Below are 23,035 nucleotides of genomic sequence, written 5' to 3' on the forward strand. Positions count from 1 at the left end.
ATTTTCCAGCCTACATTGAATAAAATTTCTTGCATGTACTTTGTGCTGCTGATGGGAGGTATTCCAGATTTGCAGTATATTACCTTTCCTTCCAGACATCTGATACAATTTTGTATGATTCTCAAAGTTCACTAAATTTCCCTTACTGCAGCTTGTCCCCAATATACGAAAAGTACATTCCGTCTCACAGGCAGTGTGATAGGTCTCACAAAGGGCACCGGGCGTCCAGAGTGGAGTCACAAGCAGGGCAGCCAGCGTCTGATAGACAGAAATTCTGTTGGAAGCCCTTGGTGGAGAGATGTGAGACGTTTTATGGTTTGGACCTGCTGGATGCTTGTCTGGCATGGACTAGAAGGACATATTTGAGGTCCATGTTGGAACTTGGGTTTCATAGACCTGGCCGTGCTGAGAATGTTGTGGAGGATCTGGCTGGGATCAGTCTTCCTTACTATTTTCTTGCAGTTTAATATCTTGTTGCCTAGTCAGGGGCAACCACAAATCTCAGAATGGGAGTTTCTGTATAATAGATGGCCGTTAATAACACGCTGCGAACATATGTCAGGTCACTTTTATATAAACAGTTAATGATTTTAATAAGGTGTTAATATTATGTTGGACCTGTGCCGTGGGGCTGTCTGTGCTTTTTATACTTCAATTTAGAGGAAAGATAATGTGGTAAATATGGTTTAATAATAATAACTACATCAGAAAGTCTGTTAGGTGCCCCTATTTCAGTTTTCTGTTTGCCCCCCAAGAAGAATGTTCTATATACCCCTCCACCCCTTCCAGTGCTAGCGTATTTGAATTACTAGGTTTGGGAAAATGGGAGGAAGAGGAGTTTGGTCCCTAGCTGGGAGGCAGCTTGCTGCAGAAACCTCCCCAGTGTCTAGTATATGCACCACAAGAGGAATTTGTTTGCCGCATGCCCCCCCCCCCCACGTTTATTGCTAGTCCATGCTGAACAATACATAAAAAAGGAATCTGTACGCAGTTTTATGGTGTCCTAAGTGCAACATAAACCAGTGACAGGTCTTCTTAGCAAAATGCTCGGTGCTCGCCATTTTGCCAAATTCTTGTATTGAACCGCTCCAGCACATGCCAATGAGTCCCCATATTCATGAGCTCTTTGCTCTCCCCGCCCACCTGCTGCTGATTCATATGGAAAGAAAAACTGTCAATCAGAGGCAGGTGGACAGCACAAGTTAATGAATATGGGGACTCCTGAGGATAGGTCATCAATATTAAAAGTCCAGAGAACCCCTTTAGGGTACATGCACACGGTCAGGATTCTTGTGCGGAGAATCCGCACTGAAATCCGCAGGTGTTCGCAGGCAAATCTGTGCGGTCAATCCGCATCAATTGGTGCGGATTTGGTGCAGATTTTACTAAGTGAATGAAGAAAATCCGGTCAGGAAAAATAAAATAAATTGACATGCTGCGGATTTTAAAATCAACACCGCAGGTCAAAATCCGCACGGAAAAAATCTGCATGGTGTGCATTGAGAATTTTAAATTCTCATAGAATACAATGTACATGACCTATGGTGCAGATTTTCCGCGCTGAAAATCCGCACGCAATCCTGATCGTGTGCATTTAGCCTTAAAGAGCATTCCGGTCAAAGTTTTTGAGAGAGAGTGCATCTGACTACAGTATTTTTCATAGAGAACCCCTGAAAATATAACTTGTGTTGTTGTGGAAAGATATGGGATATACATCACTGCATAACTATTCACACTCCCTTCAAGGCTCTGTTCACTCTGTATTTAGTACTAAAGTTAAGACTAATCCAATATACTTTTCTGGCCTTGTTTTCTCAAGGTATTATCCTATTGAATCCATGGTATGAGAAATATTTGCCCTGATTCATGAAAAGCATTACATTATGACCTAGGGATATGTTGGTATAAAACAAAGTAAAGTGGGACCGTGATGGGAACGTACCCTATGCCTGACCCATGACTGGGGATCACTTCATGTTTACTTTTGTTACGTTCTCATTTTGGTTTCTTTTATGTTTCGCACTGAAAAATCCCCACCCGCTATATTATACTTTCCTGGCCCCGTAAATCTCCCTTTATCACTACATGATAATTTAACTCGTCTGTGGTTTACAGTCCTCATTTTAGCTCGTAATATCTGGATGTTTATGGTGAGAGTCAGGTTACTGATTGTAATAAATACAGTCTCCCGTTGGCAGGTCTTGTACAGTGGGGCCTTATATTTTTGCTGTGGGTTACGCCTGAGATTAAAATCACAGAACAGGGCTACCATTAACCTTATGGATGACCTTTAATTATGGCTTTGGGTTCTAGACACGAGTTCACTTGTTCGTGGAGTACACGTCCAACATGTAAATTTGTTTGGTAGTTGCACCTATATCTTTCTTTTAGATATTTTTTTTTATTTTTCCAGATATTTTTTTCCTTTTTATTTTATATTGTGTTTTATTTCTTTATTCATAGCGATTTAAGTGGTCATGCTGTTTGAGGATATCCAACTGTATGGAAAATTTCATTGAAAAGCGATATCTCAGTTTCACAAGGTCATCATTTGGACATTAATTTGCAGGGTTTATACGGCGCATGTTTGATTTAGCATGTTGGTTTATTATAGGAAGGCAGCTTTTGCTATCCAGAACTGATGGGTTATTTACGTCTATGTGGTTTTTGTGGAAGGGTTAGTGCACACTAAAGCACATCACAACCCTCATCACAAAATGGGAAGTCAGGGTTGTATCAAGATACTGTGTACAGAGAGGCCTTGCTCAGGGTTTGTGGAAGGTAGTTTTCCTACTTGAGATGAAAAACTAAAGTGGTGTGGTCAGGACCATGAAGGCTGTGTGACCTTCACATGGAATACCCGCAGATCGTTTTGCACACCACCACAAGTCCTGATGTGACTTGCCTCTCCCGCCTGTCGTCTTACATCCTGCCTGGCTCGCCACCACATCTTTTCCAGTTCTTCTCATGGTGCCTGTTTATTAGGAAGAGGCTTTTTTGTCCATCAAAAGAGTCCCTACAGCAGCTGGGGTGTATATTGTACAGCTTTAGAGCAGCAATCACTTGTCATTTCCTATGGATTGCTCTTTGCTTGGATAGACCCACCCAGATTAAGGAAGTCCTGAATTTGGCTCCTTGTCTCAGCATCTGGATCCTGAATTCAAGGTCTGTTTTCATAATGAGTTTGTCACTCGGCACAACTCATCGTGATATCCCAGTATGATGGTTTTACATAGGACTGGAAATACATATATACTAGACCTGAATGGATAGACCAGTGCAGTCTAGTGTTCCCTGATATCAGTCATTCCCATATTGAGAATATGTTGCTGTAGCGTTCAGCTCGCTGACAGAACATCCTAAAAAATATCTGCCCCACAATCACTGCTCACATACAGTATATTTATAACCTCCAAAAACTTTTATAAACTTTTGTGAATAACTATAAGATGGCGGCGTTAAGGTTTCCGCTCCTTAAAATAGCACATTCAGCTCTGGTACATCTCTTTCTGTGTTATTTTTGCATTATGTGCGGCCAGGATTGCTCACATCTATAGAGTATATGTCTTACTGTGTTTTTTTTCCCCCTGCAGAAGAAAGAAGATGTCTACTTTGTGGTCCTGAGTAAGGAGGAGGGTGCCGGTCTGGGGTTCAGCATTGCCGGAGGAATCGACCTGGAGCAGAAGGCAGTGACTGTAAGTGATTATCTTGTTGTCTGATTAGCAGATCCCACCAATCTCTATGGGATTTGTCCGCAATCTATGACTGGTCATAGGCAGGAGATGCACTACCAAGATGACTATAGCCATGCACAGGCCAAGAGCATGAAGTGCAAAAGTAAGCGCATCCCAAAATGACCATTGATAGCACAAAACCAAACGTTATGTCCAAGGAAATCCGACGCGGCAGATCCTTCTATTCGCAAGTTTGTCTCTCAGCTGTCATTGTGTTGGGCTAAAGAATGTGATTGAGTAACCCATTAAGGACACAGCTATTTTGGGCGTTGAGAGCACCATTTTCGCGTTTCAACCACTCTGTTCTAAGAGCCGTAACTTATGTTTCTGTGGACGTAGCTGTAAGAGGACTTTCATGACACACTATTTTTTATTGGTATTATTTTTTTTTTATGGAGTGTTACAGGTATGGTGTTGCCAATTATTCATAGTTTTTGAAATATATTTTTAACATATAAGACGCACCTGACCATAAGATGCACTTAGGTTTTAGAGGAGGAAAATTAAAAAAAAGTATTTTTTATCAGACCTCAAATCGGATACCCAATCTTCATTAGACTCCCAAATCACACCCCTAGTCTTCATCAGACCTTAGATCAGACCCCCAATCTTCATCAGACCTCAGATCAGACCCCAATCTTCATCAGACCTCAGATCAGACCCCCAATCTTCATTAGACCTCAGATAAGACCCCCAATCTTCATCAGACCTCAGATCAGACCCCCAATCTTCATCAGACCTCAGATCAGACCCCCAATCTTCATCAGACCTCAGATCAGACCCCCAATCTTCATCAGACCTCAGATCAGACCCCCAATCTTCATCAGACCTCAGATCAGACCCCCAATCTTCATCAGACCTCAGATCAGACCCCCAATCTTCATCAGACCTCAGATCAGACCCCCAATCTTCATCAGACCTCAGATCAGACCCCCAATCTTCATCAGACCTCAGATCAGACCCCCAATCTTCATCAGACCTCAGATCAGACCCCCAATCTTTATCAGACCTCAGATCAGACCCCCAATCTTTATCAGACCTCAGATCAGACCCCCAATCTTTATCAGACCTCAGATCAGACCCCCAATCTTCATCAGACCTCAGATCAGACCCCTAATCTTCATCAGACCTCAGATCAGACCCCCAATCTTCATCAGACCTCAGATCAGACCCCCAATCTTCATCAGACCTCAGATCAGACCCCCAATCTTCATCAGACCTCAGATCAGACCCCCAATCTTCATCAGACCTCAGATCAGACCCCCAATCTTCATCAGACCTCAGATCAGACCCCCAATCTTCATCAGACCTAAACTCAGACCTCAAATCAGACCCCTAAATCAGACCTTCAATCTTCATCAGACTCAGATCAGACAAAAAATAAAATAAAACAACTTGCATCTCCTGCAACGGTGCCGCCACTCTGGAGATCCAGCAGCACTGTGACCAGGCGTTGCATAGCGTCAGGTCATAGTGCTCGCTTACATGCACTACGTCCTGATGCTGTATGCTGGCTCACTGATATAATACACTGCAAAATCATCCATTATCATTGCATAATGCCTGTAAAATGAACAGGTATCCTGTTAGACCCTTCCAGAGACATGCACAGAAGGCAGACCTCGGGGCCTTCACTAGGCTACCATGGAAATTTATTAACATCCTAAAATTATATCAGGGTGATGCCGATCAGGTGGCAGAGGGATCTCCTTCCCTGTGTCTGACTACCCAGTTGCTGGGCTCTTTATTTAGAGTGCGATTTTGAGGGGTTAAATGGAAAAGATTAGAATTTTCTTTTATATTTTCTTCCAAAAACAGCACAACTGAGCTCAATTCACTTCTGTGGTGTAATCAGAGCAAGTTCATACATTAGGGGGTCCGCAACTAAATCCAAATGTGCTGCTTGTGGATTTTGTTGCCGATCTGGCCGCAGATTCATTGCTGTTTTGGCCCTAATGTATTGCAAAGCACTACATTAGGCGCTAATTCTGGCACTTTTTTTAGCAGTAAAAAAGGAATACGCTCTGATTTTCGCGCTGATTTTTTTGCTGCATGTGAATATGGTTTTGAAAACCTGATCCGCTTGTATTGTACTGAAAATGGCTGCGGATTTGCAGAATCTGACTGCAGATCTGCCACGTGTAAAATTACCCATAGATTCCATAGCGAGGTCCATCACCGGCAGCTACTTAATTCTGCTTGTCTCTTCGGAGCCAATTCTCCTTGGAGGCAGAGCCGACACCTGCTCGGCCGCGGATCACCAGGCACCAATTCAATATTGTGTTTTAAGTGCAGAAAAAAAATTTGATGATTGGAAAAGGTTTTTGCTCAAAGTCCCGACAAGTGGTTTTAACATTACTGAGAATTGTGAATACACACAGCATATGTGGATATCATGTAGCGGGTTTACAAAAGGACACATGCAACACTCCATATAGTATATTATACAGCTGTAGGGTCGCCCTCTATGTGGTGCATACATCTAATCATTCCTCCAATATCCTGTTGTTTCAGGTGCACAGAGTCTTTTCTAAAGCCGCCACGTCCCGTGACTCCATCATCGAGCGCGGAGATCGCATCCTGTCTATCAATGGCCACTTTCTACACGGTGCAGCTCACGGAGACGCCCTGAGCGCCTTGCACAGAGCCAAGCTGAACAGAGAGGCTGTCGTTGTGATACGAAAGGAGGGCGACAGGGAGAGGCCGTGCAGACCAGACACGTCTGGGGCGGGAGGAAGACACCTCACATCTGGAAGGGATGTTTCTATGGCCACTGATGCAGGTAGGAGGTGAACGCAGGGACACATGGAAAACATTTCAAGTCACATTTGGTTCACATTATCGCTGGGAGACTTCTTGCCATCTAATGAAATCCATATTACACATCGAGTTCTGCTCTTCACAAAATATCAGTCTCATTGCTCCTCATCTGGGGTTTCGGGGATCGTAGCTTTCTTTAGGTATTTTTCGGACAGATGTGCATTATTTTCTGAGAAGTATTTAATACAATGATTGATTGGACCAGGCAGGACGAGGCTGAGCTCTGCAGTTTAGCATGCTCTGTACTGTGCTATGTCACGATATAAGGATATAATGCACACCTATGCCCTGCAGTGTGCCCAAATTTGCAATTATTTTGTGGGGAATTCCCTTGAGTGCCAAGGTATCACTGCACGGTGACGGGGGGAGGTTAGTTGCTGTAAATCAGAAATTGCTAGGTTTTCTGTCCTCATGTCCACTGTACATGAACACAAAATAATATGAAGCACCTGCCACTGGACCACCATAACCCTGGCAGCTACATGAACCCCAAAACAGTGGCAGCTACAGGACCTCCACAAAGCCTCATTCACACGTCAGTATTTTGGTCAGTGATTGTGAGCCAATACCAGGATCGGAGCCTCCACAGACATAAGGTCTAAGGGAAAGATCTGCAACTGCTCTGTGTATAGATCTTCACCTGGTTTTTGCTCACAATCACTGATGGAAATCACTGACCGAACACTGACGTGTGAATAATTCATTATAATGGCTGCTAGAGGATCCCCATAACCGTGGAAACTACATGACCCCTATAATTGCGGCACCTACAAGGCCTCCATGATCGTGGCAGCTACAGGACCACCATAACCGTGGCAGCTACAGGACCACCATAATCGTGGCAGCTACAGGACCACCATAACCGTGGCAGCTACAGGACCACCATAACCGTGGCAGCTACAGGACCACCATAACCGTGGCAGCTACAGGACCACCATAACCGTGGCAGCTACAGGACCACCATAACCGTGGCAGCTACAGGACCACCATAACCGTGGCAGCTACAGGACCACCATAACCGTGGCAGCTACAGGACCTCCATAACCGTGACAGCTACAGGACTTCCATAACCGTGACAGCTACAGGACCACCATAACTGTGACAGCTACAGGACCACCATAACCGTGGCACCTACAGGACCCCCATAACCAGGACTCCCATAACCGTGGCAGCTACAGGACTCCCATGACCGTGGCAGTTACGGGACTCCCATGACCGTGGCAGTTACGGGACTCCCATAACCGTGGCAGCTACGGGACCCCCCATAACCGTGGCAGCTACGGGACCCCCATAACCGTGGCAGCTACGGGACCCCCATAACAGTGGCAGCTACAGGACCCCACCATGTACGGTTGCCTGTGTAACAGGACCTCCCTGTTTGACGCTGCACCTTTCACCGTCACTTGCTTGTTCCTCATGCGTGCCAGAGAAATTCTCACTTGTGCCGGAGGTTTTCCACGATGAACTATACAATCTTGTACAAACTTCTTGTAATTTACAGCACTTACAAATACTAACAATAATCAATCTTTTGCATCTGAAATTAGAGAAACCGATCCAGCAGCTGTCTGTGCTGATGAATAGGGTGGAGCTACAATACCAGTAAAACCCATGGAGGAGAGTGGACAAGCAAACCCCTTTCTAATGCTGGACAGGCCTTCTTACATTGGGCAGTCTGCAGAGGCAACACTTCCCTTATCCAGCTTCTTCTGTAGTGCACCCCACGTCCAGTACAAACAGGTTAATGAATCAGCGCTGTGGCCCCTTCTTTCTCAGGATCCATGGGGCTCTGAGAGGTCAACGACCACCAATCCTAAAGTAATTAAATATCCTAGCGATCGGCCATCACTTTGAGAGACAGGAATAACCCTTTAACAGGCTCTCCATGTTATAGGAAAGCAAGAGCGGCTAATAGGTGAGGGTCCTGAACCTGGGACCCCTACCAATAAATCAGAATTCTCTACAGTATTTCAAAATGAGTTTTTAAACCTCTATAAGTCATAATCCTCAAACAATGTCAGATCTCATACATGTAACCCCCCTGAGGAGCTATGATGGGGGTCTGGCCCATCTGTGCCTTTTCTTGTTAGTTTTGGAAAATGTGTAGGGTTGGGATTGTACAAAGTACAGACAACTTCCTTTCCTACTGTACATTAAAGTGCAATCGTGTAACACGCCCGTTGTCTAGAGCTCTGCAAACACTCATCGAGTTCCCCGCCGGGCCGGGCCCTTGTCCTGTAATGTTTACACAGGTTGAAGTCTTTAGTAAGACATCAGAAATGCTCGCGAGTGTACGGAGGAGGCCCTGCCTGGTGTCAGGAATCCGAAATTATAGCCCGCTTGTAATAAATGAATTACCCCTGTGACCCGGGCACTACATGTGCCTGTATATAATAATGTATAGTAGACAACTGCGATTGTAACTGGCACCTGGTAAGGAGGGGGGGGGGGGGGGTCTGGTACAGACTGCACATTGGGGCCCAGGAGCTCCTGGGCATTTCTTCATCGCTTTATTATTAGAGTATGGATGAAGGGAGTGATAGTAAATGTACATGTAACAGATGGAAGGAGAGATGTGATTGTCATATAGTCTTTACGCAGATCTCCCACTAGGATTTGGCTGTTCACACCTTACAGCAGGTTCTGGATCCTTGTCAATATACGATCAACACTGCACAGATCCAGTCATTTTCTTTTACTCATTTTCTCCATTGTTCCTTTTCTTACCTATTTTTTTTCCTTCCTTCCTCTCTACCCTTCATTTTCTCATTCCTTTCTTTCATTTCTTTCTTTTTTCTCTCCCCTTTTTTTTCTTCCTTCTCTTTCATTTCTTCCTTCTCTTCTCTTGTCTTTTTTCCTTCCCTTTGCTTCTTTTTATTTCCTCTTCTTTCTTTTTTCCATTCCTTCTTTCCTTCCTCCCTTTTGTCCTGCCCTTCCCTTCTTTACTTCCTTTTTTTCTCTTACTGTCCTTCCTTTCCTCCATCCTTCCACCCCCTCTTCCTTCCTTTCCTTCCTAACTTTCTTCCTTCCTATTCTTCTCTTATCTTACTACTTTTCCTCCACCCGCTTCCTCTTTTTCTTTCCTCACTTCCTCTCTTTTACATACCTTTCCTTCGTGGCTTTTAGCTGCCTGAATATTTGTATCTGTATTTCCTTCCAAACATTGTCTGAAACAAAGTGACAGACTCTGCGCTGAGGGTTCAGCTTAGAACTGGGAAATAGTTTAATAAGAAACACATTGAGGAGGAGCGGCCAGAATAAGGAAGTGATAATATTATAATATTGTTGGGGAAGATGCCAAACACAAGAAGATCACATGGTGCTGGAGGAATTGCCTTTATTTCTGATTTTATATCGACATAGGGGCGGGCTGTGTGGGTGCTGCGTGGCCCTTGGAGGGAAGGAGCCCAGCTTGTTTGTCCTCCCTCCCCAGAGCAACTACATTGTAAAATCTGGCATTATAATGGGTACCATTCTGATCATTACTTTAAGCTCCCTCTTTTCTAGTATCCATGAGAAGTGATTAGAAGTTTCCATGAGCAGCCAGGACACCAGTCATGCAGAATGTTCGGCCCCCTCTAAATTCCAGAATAAATAGGGGTATTCTTATGTAAAGCCATGAGTCTTATATTGACAGCACAGATGGGAGCTGTTAGAGAAGTGCGGAAGCAGCCGCTGTGTAAGAGACAAATTATTACTTTTCTATAAACCCCTTTAAATAATTAATAATCTCCATAGTTTATCAATGTGATCTGCAATTTCATCCAAGACATAATCCACATTTGTAACACGTTTTCTGCTGTGCTTCTGGAAACAGTATGGCTGGCATTTTCCAATGGATTCTGTAATCCTCATGGTATTCACGACACTGCATAAGCCTAATGTTCCTGCAACAAAACTAATGGAAGGAATCTGCTGATCTGCAGTTTACTTACCCTTTACTGATCCTGAGTTACATCCTGTATTATACTCCAGAGCTGTACTCACTATTCTGCTGGTGCAGTCACTGTGTACATACATTACTTATCCTGTACTGATCCTGGGTTACATCCTGTATTATACTCCAGAGCTGCACTCACTATTCTGCTGGTGGAGTCGTCTTTGTACATACATTACTTATCCTGTACTGATCCTGAGTTACATCCTGTATTATACTCCAGAGCTGAACTCACTATTCTGCTGGTGGAGTCACTATGTACATACATTACATTACTGAGCCTGAGTTACATCCTGTATTACACTCCAGAGCTGCACTCACTATTCTGCTGGTGCAGTCACTGTGTACATTACATTACTTATCCTCTACTGATCCTGAGTTACATCCTTTATTATACTGCAGAGCTGCACTCACTATTCTGCTGGTGCAGTCGCTGTGTACGTACATTACATTACTTATCCTGTACTGATCCTGAGTTACATCCTGTATTATACTCCAGAGCTGCACTCACTATTCTGCTGGTGCAGTCACTGTGTACAAACATTACATTACTTATCCTGTACTGATCCTGAGTTACATCCTGTATTATACTCCAGAGCTGAACTCACTATTCTGCTGGTGGAGTCACTATGTACATACATTACATTACTGAGCCTGAGTTACATCCTGTATTACACTCCAGAGCTGCACTCAAATCCTTACACATGCTAGCAGAGAATGTGCTTGGTGAAGGCACCATATGGCGGCACATATAGGAGCTATAGGAGGTTTTACACTCTATTGTTGGTGAATCCAGCGTTTCATGTAATATTTGCACACTGACAGTATAGTTCACGTGGAGCAGCAGCAGTTAAAGATGTCAGCCATATAATTAGAGGGCCCTTCCTCCTATAAAGTAGTTTTACGGGAGACACCTGTGCAGGGAACAATAGGACATAATGAGATGTTGTTCTTTGTTGCAGCTGATGTCGATCTGCGGGATGCTGTCTGTGTGGAGCTTCACAAGACGTCGGCCGGGCTGGGCTTCAGCCTGGACGGAGGGAAGGCGTCTATTTATGGGGACAGGCCTCTGTTCATCAAAAGGATATTTAAAGGTACGTTTTATATGTCCGCCTCCTACTGACAGACATCTACAAGTTACAGGACACGGGCTGGGTGGATGCAGACCTGCCTCACCTGATGTACGGGTCCTGCTCCATTATTGGCTTGGCACAGAAAAGCTAATTGTTAGCAGGGGTCGAGTCGAGGGGGAACGCGTGGGAACGGCGTTCCTGCACTTTTTTCATGGCAGGAACGCCGTTTCCTTTCAGGGCAAAAGGACCAGAAGGGGAAGCGGTGAAATCAGATTCACAGGGGGCGGAGCGGAGGCGAGGCCCTGCGTGACTCGCACTGTGCAGGGCAGGCTAAGTGAGGAGGGAAGGGGAGCGGCTTCAGTGGAGGACGGAAGACTCACTGACTGACTCCCCCCCCCCCCCCCTCCTGGCTGAGAGCTCCCCTCCTCCTATCCTGAGCCTGCGACTGCCTGAAAGCAGTGGCGTACCTACCATATAGGCAGACCACGCAGCTGCTATGGGGCCCATGAGGAAGGGGGGGCCCTGCAGTGGAGGAGAGTGCCCGCCCCTGTCTATCTTCCTAACTGTCTCCCGTCTGCTAGCCCCGCCTCCTAGCTCCGCCTCCTGCCTGTTAGCTCCGCCCCGCCTGATTCCTCTGGATTGCCACAACCAGTAATGAAGTAAGTGATGACTTGTAGGTGAGGACAGTGCAGAGGTGTATGTGTGTGGAGGAAGGGGGGTCACTCAGCTTTCCCAGGCTATTCCTCTGCACATAGGCCATTCAGAACAGGAGGGAAGCTGGGTGTCACTACATTATGTAATGTGACTCAGCTTTCCTGATGTCCTGCATGGCACAAGTGCAGAGGCATGAGAAGATATGAGGGTAGTTGTGTTACTCAGCTTTCTCATGTCTCTCCACATGTGCCATGCAGGAGAGCAGAAAAGCTGGGTGCTATTACATCATGTAATGTCACTCAGATTTCCTGCTATCCTGCAAGGCATAAAAGCAGATAATAAGAACATGGAAAGGCAGGGGGAGGGGTTCACCCAGCTTTCCCAAAGACTCCTGTCTCTGCACATGTGTCCTGCAGGATAGCGAGTAATGTCACTGTATCCCAGCTGTCCTGCATGACACAGGGGATGGGGAAAGGGGGACACTCACTTCATCAAACTTTTCTCATGTCTTTTCTCATGTGCATGTGCCATGCTGGACAGCAGGAAAGTTGGGTGGTATTACATCATGTAATGCCCCAGATTTTTGTCAATATATGCTGAACACTGCTGGAACCTACCGGATCCCATTCACTATAATGGGTCTGTTGGGTTCCAGCGTGAGTACTGCTGCACGAGATGGGGCAGGGGAGAAGTTAGGGAGGGTAGTGAGAGGAGCCAGGGTGTATAGTGGGAGGGACTAGGAACGGGCATGGGGGCCCAATCTAAATTCTTGCTATGGGGCCCAATGATTTCTGTGTACGCCCCTGCCTGACTGTCTGCTGAGGTGAGCGTGGCTGGACCATCCGACCGGACCGGGGTCCTGGTGGTCCGGTCCAGACCAGTCTAAGTGTCTGTGACTGTCCCTGAGTGAGTCCGGGGGCCCTAACCCGCCTGGTGGGAGCGCCGGTGGCCAGCAGCCCCAGACCAGACCAGTCAATACCCCCTCTTTTATCTCAGTCAGTACTCTCATCAGATGTGACTGCAGGCAGCACAGCAGCAGGCCAGAAGAGATCGATCAGCCAGGATTATTGTGCACAGCCTGGGTGGGAGGCCCCCCTTACCCTGGCCTTAGGCAAGTGACAAACTGCCCCCCTTCCTCCTCAATCTTAGGCAAGTGACAAACTCAGCTCTGCTACATCTACAATGAGCAACTACAACAAATGTAATGTCAAACTGCAGTTCCTCTATGCGATTGTGATGCCTCAGATAGCTTCCACTGGACCCACAGCCTGTGGGTCCAGTGGAAGCTATCCAAGGCATCACATAGAGGAACTGCAGTTTGGCATTACATTTGTTGTAGTTGCTCATTGTAGATGTAGCAGAGCTGAGTTTGTCACTTGCCTAAGAATGAGGGGGGCAGTTTGTCACTTGCCTAAGCGAGGGCCTCCCACTGTGCACATTAATCCTGGCTGATCGATCGCTGCTGCTCTCACATCTGATGAGAGATTTCCTAAGGGGGTATTGACTGGTATTAGGGACGGGCTGGTGGATGAGGGCAGCCACCCGGTCCTGCCTATGGATCACCCAGGTTTGCACTTAGCTATGCCCAGGCCCCATGCCAGGGGGTCCCTGATGTATTAACTGACCAATAACATGGAGATCCCAGTGCCAGCTGCCTTGCTGGTGGACGATTGGCATATACTTTTGCTGTGGGCCACAGCAGAAGTATATGCCAATCGTCCACCAGCAAGGCAGCTGGCACTGGGATCTCCATGTTTATTTCATGTTAATTTTGCAGTTGTTTGTGTAAACTGGCACTTTACAATAAATTTTGCACTGAATTTTCAGCGAAATATATATATATTTTTTTTGGGGGGGGGGGGGGGGTGCAGTGGATCTTGGGTAAGTTCCCACACTTTTTTCCCCAGGACTTGACCCCTGATTGTTAGGTGTGGTCATATGACATAGACCTGACTGTACATACGGTAGACCTGATCTTCACAGAAGAGTCTGTTACCTACACCAGAACCCTAACCTGGAGAACAGCTCATATTCTGTGACCACCATCTGCAGAACGGTCCATCTGCTGTGGACCCCACCTGCAGAACCATCCATATTCTGTGACAGCCACCTGGAAAACAGTCCATAATATGTGACCCTCCCCCCCCCCCCTCCTTCCCACACACACACCTGGAGAACAGTCCATATTCTGTGATTCCTGCCTGCAAATAGGTCAATATTCTGTGACCACCGCCTGGAGAAGAGTCCATGTTTTGTGACCTCCACATAAGGAATAGTCCATATTCTGTGCCTTCCCCCCACCCCCTACCGGGGGGTAGTCCCATGTTCTGTCAGACCCTACCTGTGGAACAGTCCATATTCTGTGACCCCTGCCTGCAGAATGGTCCATATTCTGTGACCCCAAAGTGAGAACAGTCCATATTCAGTGACCCTGCCTGTAGAACTGTCCACATTCAGTGACCCCTGCCTGTAGAACAGTCCACATTCAGTGACCCCTGCCTGTAGAACAGTCCACATTCAGTGACCCCTGCCTGTAGAACAGTCCACATTCAGTGACCCCTGCCTGTAGAACAGTCCACATTCAGTGACCCCTGCCTGTAGAACAGTCCACATTCAGTGACCCCTGCCTGTAGAACAGTCTACATTCAGTGACCCCTGCCTGTAGAACAGTCCACATTCAGTGACCCCTGCCTGTAGAACAGTCCACATTCAGTGACCCCTGCCTGTAGAACAGTCCACATTCAGTGACCCCTGCCTGTAGAACAGTCTACATTCAGTGAACCCTGCCTGTAGAACAGTCCACATTCAGTGACCCCTGCCTGTAGAACAGTCCACATTCAGTGACCCCTGCCTGTAGAACAGTCCACATTCAGTGACCCCCTGCCTGTAGAACAGTCCACATTCAGTGACCCCCTGCCTGTAGAACAGTCCACATTCAGTGACCCCTTCCTGTAGAACAGTCCACATTCAGTGACCCCTGCCTGTAGAACAGTCTACATTCAGTGACCCCTGCCTGTAGAACAGTCCACATTCAGTGACCCCTGCCTGTAGAACAGTCCACATTCAGTGACCCCTGCCTGTAGAACAGTCCACATTCAGTGACCCCTGCCTGTAGAACAGTCCACATTCAGTGACCCCTGCCTGTAGAACAGTCCACATTCAGTGACTCCTGCCTGTAGAACAGTCCACATTCAGTGACCCCTGCCTGTAGAACAGTCCACATTCAGTGACCCCTGCCTGTAGAACAGTCCACATTCAGTGACCCCTGCCTGTAGAACAGTCTACATTCAGTGACCCCTGCCTGTAGAACAGTCTACATTCAGTGAACCCTGCCTGTAGAACAGTCCACATTCAGTGACCCCTGCCTGTAGAACAGTCCACATTCAGTGACCCCTGCCTGTAGAACAGTCCACATTCAGTGACCCCTGCCTGTAGAACAGTCCACATTCAGTGACCGCTGCCTGTAGAACAGTCCACATTCAGTGACCCCTGCCTGTAGAACAGTCCACATTCAGTGACCCCTGCCTGTAGAACAGTCCACATTCAGTGACCCCTGCCTGTAGAACAGTCCACATTCAGTGACCCCTGCCTGTAGAACAGTCCACATTCAGTGACCCCTGCCTGTAGAACAGTCTACATTCAGTGAACCCTGCCTGTAGAACAGTCCACATTCAGTGACCCTGCCTGTAGAACAGTCCACATTCAGTGACCCCTGCCTGTAGAACAGTCCACATTCAGTGACCCCTGCCTGTAGAACAGTCCACATTCAGTGACCCCTGCCTGTAGAACAGTCCACATTCAGTGACTCCTGCCTGTAGAACAGTCCACATTCAGTGACCCCTGCCTGTAGAACAGTCCACATTCAGTGACCCCCTGCTGTAGAACAGTCCACATTCAGTGACCCCTGCCTGTAGAAAAGTCCCACATTCAGTGACCCCTGCCTGTAGAACAGTCCACATTCAGTGACCCCTGCCTGTAGAACAGTCTACATTCAGTGAACCCTGCCTGTAGAACAGTCACATTCAGTGAACCCTGCCTGTAGAACAGGTCCCACATTCAGTGACCCCTGCCTGTAGAACAGTCCACATTCAGTGACCCCTGCCTGTAGAACAGTCCACATTCAGTGACTCCTGCCTGTAGAACAGTCCACATTCAGTGACCCCTGCCTGTAGAACAGTCCACAATTCAGTGACCCCTTCCTGTAGAACAGTCCCACATTCAGTGACCCCTGCCTGTAGAACAGTCTACATTCAGTGACCCCGGCCTGTAGAACAGTCCACATTCAGTGACCCCTGCCTGTAGAACAGTCCACATTCAGTGACCCCTGCCTGTAGAACAGTCCACATTCAGTGACCCTTGCCTGTAGAACAGTCCACATTCAGTGACCCCTGCCTGTAGAACAGTCCACATTCAGTGACCCCTGCCTGTAGAACAGTCTACATTCAGTGACCCCTGCCTGTAGAACAGTCCACATTCAGTGACCCCTGCCTGTAGAACAGTCCACATTCAGTGACCCCTGCCTGTAGAACAGTCCACATTCAGTGACCCCTGCCTGTAGAACAGTCACATTCAGTGACCCCTGCCTGTAGAACAGTCCACATTCAGTGACCCCTGCCTGTAGAACAGTCCACATTCAGTGACCCCTGCCTGTAGAACAGTCCACATTCAGTGACCCCTGCCTGTAGAACAGCCCACATTCAGTGACCCCTGCCTGTAGAACAGTCTACATTCAGTGAACCCTGCCTGTAGAACAATAAACAAAATGTAGAAGCCGCACCACTCGGTCCTTGTTGATGTATCCTTATAGATGCAACAGCCTCACCAATGGTCCTGGATCCAGTGGCCAGAATATATGGATAAATGCAGACTGTGTCAGCAGCATCTCACATCATCGTCTTTTATTGGGACTTCAAAGCAACGATACACATAGCAGCAACGTTTCGGCTGATACACCGCCTTTGTCAAGCCTATTCACATTGTATTACATCCATCTATTTATGGTAAAAACAAGTGCGCCCCCCCCCCCCCATCCAGATCATCCAAATGTAGGCAATGGCAAAATCTGACCAATAAATGTGCCTTTTTTTTCAAGCCCCTCTTTAGCCTAATATGCCTCCATGCCTCCCCCGAGTGTCAGCCAATCACGCCACAAGACCATACACTCACTACCTGACGTCAGACATCGCTGTATACCGTATGTGGATCATCACGTCCATTAAGGCGTTCAGCGTCCCTCTCTGTTGTGTGCACATGCCCGCACAGCTGTCCGTCAACCACGTCATCGTCTAGGTTAGCTGTGAGCTGCAGTTTTTGGACGTTAGGGTTTATCTGCAGGATGGCGTGCTCCAAACCGATCTCTTTCAAAAATCTACTGATAACAACACACTGCTGACGTATGACCGTAATCATCCACACAAGATGGTTGACTCCCCATGGAGCCAATTGTGTCAGAAGAGGACAGCCGTATTGTGTCAGAAGAGGACATTTTTGAAAAACGTGTTGATGAGATGTGTAGGAAGTTTACAAATAGGGGATATCCCAAGAGATTGATTGGACGTACCAAAAAGAGAATCTCCGAGATGGATCGCAGGGGTGCTCTAGAGTAGAGATGAGAATCCCTTTTGTGTCCGTCTATGGGGAGGATAGTGGCAAAATTGCCACAATTCTTAAAGAAGAATGGCAGATCCTACATAGAGGTCTGCCAACCTATCAAGGATTTGAATTACCCCCCATGATGGCATACAAAAGGGGCCCGAATATTCGTGATCGAGTTGTGAAGGCAGATGTTGGAGGGAAAGATCTAGAATTCAGGGATCTTCAACCTGCGGCCCTCCAGCTGTTGTAAAACTACAACTCCCACAATGCCCTGCTGTAGGTTGATAGCTGTAGGCTATCCAAGAATGCTGGGAGTTGTAGTTTTGCAACAGCTGGAGGGCCGCAGGTTGAGCTTACCTGATCTAGATAGACAACTACTCCTGGCCCCAAAAAATGTGGGAATTTTCCTTGTCTCTCATGTTGCATCATGAGAGGTGACGGCTTCCCACTCCCTACAGCGGTAAAATATACAAGTTGAAGGATATTATACGTGTAGATCTAGAGACGTCATTTATATGATACAGTGCCCATGAAGTCCTCTTTATGTTGGTGAGACGACTATGGAATTAGGAGAGCGGATTAATAAACCTAAGAGCACAATAAGGAAAGGCTTGATCGATAAACCTGTCGCAAAGCACTTTATGGAGTGTGGACATTCTATAAATCGGGCAATAGACGGTGTAGGATATCTCAGAAGGGGAGGTGATAAATGGATACATACTCTAAAGTCACTTCAACCTTATGGATTAAACATTGAGTTCAATGTTTCCACAATTGATTGAGCTTTTGTTATGTATAGTCTTGGTGGGTGTACGACTCTATGATTGTTTTTACATACAGTGGCTTTTCCCCATCCATGATCATCTGAGGGGGGGATATGGTAATTCTGCCCTGCTGGATGATTATGCCCGCAAGTTCTTTTGGTGGTACAGAATTAAGACGTAGGTAATCTATATGCAAATGAATGTAGACATTGCCTCGAGATTGGGACATATATAGGGTTCCCTGATCATACTTATGGTTGATATGGAACATTTGCTTGGGTAGTGTCTGCTGCTATCCTACAATCTATACTATTGAGTGTGGACTGTTCTATATAGGATGCTGATCCAAGTTTATGTGTATGGGGCAGTTGTAGTAATCTAGATGGCGTCGTGGGTTGCCGTGACAACCGTGGGCCATCCTCTGTGAGGCCAGATGGTTGCGCGTCGGCGTTGTGATGATGGCGCGGCCCGACGTGTGATTGGCTGAGGCATATTAGGCTAAAGAGGGGCTTGAAAAAGGTGCACATTTATTGGTCAGATTTTGCCATTGTCTACAACTAGATGATCTGGATGGGGGGGGCGCACTTGTTTTTACCATAACTAGATGAATGTGATACACCGCCTTTGTCAAGCCTATTCACATTGTATCAGCCCAAACGTTGCTGCCATGTGTATCGTTGCTTTGAAGTCCCAGTAAAAGACGATGATGTGAGATGCTGCTGCTGACACCGTCTGCATTTAACCTGCCTGGAGAACAGTCCACATCAGCGACCACCGGCCTGCAGAGCGGCCCATATTCTGTGACACCCACCTAGAAATGGTCTACATTCTGTCACCATCACCCGCAGAATGGTCCAAGGCTTCTGCTGTATTTAGCTCAACGTGGACCTGACAACACTGATACATTATAGCAAACCCACAGCTGTGAGTAGGACAAGGACATAATGGGTTTCCAGCCCCTGAATGTAAAAAATAATGTTCCTGTTCACGGACACCATACCATAAATGTCTGTAAGATGCAGGCCTATCTATCTTTGGCACAGGGGACCTCTGACCCCATCCCACCGACCGGGTGAGGAGCTGCTGGGGATGGATGGAGAGGTGGTCACTTATATTGGAGGACCCCTGTTCTATGGAGGTGGGACCTGCATCTATCAGTTGTTTATGGCATTTTAGATGCAGAAAACCCCCTTTATGTGTAAAAATCCACTATGGTCGCACTCTTTAAGGGGATGCCTCACTGAGACACTAGTAGGACACATGGTTATCATAGACATGGGGGTCCTCTGCTGTATGAGATAAAGCGGAGAGCCACTCTCTAACCATCGCTTTGTATTCCTCACCCCCTGTATTACACAAGGCTGCTCCTTTCTCTTGTGGGGGTCCGTGGGATTTATGAGCGCTCACCATTGATCACATCGCTCTCGTGTTAAGACTTACGGCTGCTGTTTAAATCCTTGTTGGTTTCTGCTCCAGTGGAAAGTTCAGCCATTATTAGAGAAAAATGTGTCCGTAAGGCCTTTACGTCATCCCCTGTCTGCAATTAGGAACAGCTTCCATCGGATATCTGCATGTGTTTCAGGCTCCGTTCACACCAGTAGGTATGATGACCTATATAAATGGACAGGTCCAGATGTAGGGTGTCCATGGTACAGAGCAGGGCCCCTCAGAGCCCAGCTATGCCTGTAGGTTTCAGTATAAAAGCTTGATATAAGCCACATTCACATATGTACTTCATCTCACCATACAAATATGTAAGAATGCCTCTGACAACCCCTCCCCCCCTGATGATATCATCCAAGGCATGATGTCAGCACCCATGTGTATTTGTGTTTGACACATTTATAGCCTACAGCCAATGCCTCTCGCCTCTGCCAAAGATGTTGTAGGCCACTTCATCTGTTTGAAACTACAACTCCCACAATGCCCTGCTGTAGGTTGATAGCTGTAGGCTATCCAAGAATGCTGGGAGTTGTAGTTTTGCAACAGCTGGAGGGCGCAAGGTTGAGCTTACCTGATCTAGATAGACAACTACTCCTGGCCCCCCAAAAAATGTGGGAATTTTCCTTGTCTCTCATGTTGCATCATGAGAGGTGACGGCTTCCCCACATCCCTACAGCGGTAAAATATACAAGTTGAAGGGATATTATACGTTGTAGATCTAGAGACGTCATTTATATGATACAGTGCCCCATGAAGTCCTCTTTATGTTGGTGAGACGACTATGGAATTAGGAGAGCGGATTAATAAACCTAAGAGCACAATAAGGAAAGGCTTGATCGATAACCTGTCGCAAAGCACTTTATGGAGTGTGGACATTCTATAAATCGGGCAATAGACGGTGTAGGATATCTCAGAAGGGGAGGTGATAAATGGATACATACTCTAAAGTCACTTCAACCTTATGGATTAAACCATTGAGTCAATGTTTCCACAATTGATTGAGCTTTTGTTATGTATAGTCTTGGTGGGTGTACGACTCTATGATTGTTTTTACATACAGTGGCTTTTCCCCATCCATGATCATCTGAGGGGGGGATATGGTAATTCTGCCCTGCTGGGATGATTATGCCCGCAAGTTCTTTTGGTGGTACAGAATTAAGACGTAGGTAATCTATATGCAAATGAATGTAGACATTGCCTCTTGAGATTGGGACATATATAGGGTTCCCTGATCATACTTATGGTTGATATGGAACATTTGCTTGGGTAGTGTCTGCTGCTATCCTACAATCTATACTATTGAGTGTGGACTGTTCTATATAGGATGCTGATCCAAGTTTATGTGTATGGGGCAGTTGTGGTAATCTAGATGGCGTCGTGGGTTGCCGTGACAACCGTGGGCCGTCCTCTGTGAGGCCAGATGGTTGCGCGTCGGCGTTGTGATGATGGCGCGGCCCGACGTGTGATTGGCTGAGGCATATTAGGCTAAAGAGGGGCTTGAAAAAGGTGCACATTTATTGGTCAGATTTTGCCATTGTCTACAACTGGATGATCTGGATGGGGGGGGCGCACTTGTTTTTACCATAACTAGATGGATGTAAGACGATGTGAATAGGCTTGACAAAGGCCGTGTATCAGCCCAAACGTTGCTGCCATGTGTATCGTTGCTTTGAAGTCCCAGTAAAAGACGATGATGTGAGATGCTGCTGCTGACACCGTCTGCATTTAACCTGCCTGGAGAACAGTCCACATTCAGCGACCCCGGCCTGCAGAGCGGCCCATATTCTGTGACACCCACCTAGAAAATGGTCTACATTCTGTCACCATCACCCGCAGAATGGTCCAAGAGCTTCTGCTGTATTTAGCTCACAGTGGACTGACAACACTGATACATTATAGCAAACCCACAGCTGTGAGTAGGACAAGGACACAATGGGTTTCCAGCCCCTGAATGTAAAAAATAATGTTCACGGACACCATACCATAAATGTCTGATAGATGCAGGTCCTATCTATCTTTGGCACAGGGGACCTCTGACCCCACCCCACCGACCGGGTGAGGCAGCTGCTGGGGATGGATGGAGAGGTGGTCACTTATATTGGAGGACCCCTGTTCTATGGAGGTGGGACCTGCATCTATCAGTTGTTTATGGCATTTTAGATGCAGAAAACCCCTAGACACTAGTAGGACACATGGTTATCATAGACATGGGGGTCCTCTGCTGTATGAGATAAAGCGGAGAGCCACTCTCTAACCATCGCTTTGTATTCCTCACCCCCTGTATTACACAATGGCTGCTCCTTTCTCTTGTGGGGGTCCCGTGGGATTTATGAGCGCTCACCATTGATCACATCGCTCTCGTGTTAAGACTTTACGGCTGCTGTTAAATCCTTGTTGGTTTCTGCTCCAGTGGAAAGTTCAGCCATTATTAGAGAAATATGTGTCCGTCAGGCCTTACGTCATTCCTGTCTGCAATTAGGAACAGCTTCCATCGGATATCTGCATGTGTTTCAGGCTCCGTTCACACCAGTAGGTATGACCTATATAAATGGACAGGTCCAGATGTAGGGTGTCCATGGTACAGAGCAGGGCCCCTCAGAGCCCAGCTATGCCTGTAGGTTTCCAGTATAAAGCTTGATATAAGCCACATTCACATATGTACTTCATCTCACCATACAAATATGTAAGAATGCCTCTGACAACCCCTCCCCCCTGATGATAATCATCCAAGGCAGTTATGTCAGGCACCCATGTTATTTCTGTTTGACACATTTATAGCCTACCAGCCAATGCCCTCTCACCTCTGCCAAAGATGTTGAGGCCACTTCATCTGTTTGAAACTACAACTCCCAGCGTGCTCCATTCATTTATATGGGAGTTCTGAGGCCAACCTAACAAGTGTGCATGCTAGGAGTTGTTGTTTCATAACACCTGGTGTTCTGGAAGTTACTGGCCCCCGGTTCTGGGCAGTGACTCCTTCATTATCTGGAAAGGCCACCCCTGCCCCTGGGTGCG

The 23,035-nt window shown here is 46.7% G+C and overlaps 1 protein-coding gene across 3 annotated transcripts in view; it reads left to right on the forward strand.

Annotated features, from left to right (window-relative positions):
* PDZD2 (PDZ domain containing 2) overlaps positions 1-23,035 on the forward strand; it is a 301,267-nt gene that overhangs the window by 276,866 nt on the left and 1,366 nt on the right. For all 3 annotated transcript variants that reach the window (XM_040421009.1, XM_040421011.1, XM_040421010.1), the window contains 3 exons: positions 3,594-3,695; positions 6,249-6,516; positions 11,454-11,585. In XM_040421009.1, coding sequence (XP_040276943.1) covers positions 3,594-3,695; positions 6,249-6,516; positions 11,454-11,585 — 502 coding nt within the window. The remainder of the gene's footprint in view (positions 1-3,593; positions 3,696-6,248; positions 6,517-11,453; positions 11,586-23,035) is intronic.

Source organism: Bufo bufo, chromosome 2 (assembly GCF_905171765.1).
Source record: "Bufo bufo chromosome 2, aBufBuf1.1, whole genome shotgun sequence".
In the NCBI taxonomy this organism is placed as follows: Eukaryota; Metazoa; Chordata; class Amphibia; order Anura; family Bufonidae; genus Bufo; species Bufo bufo.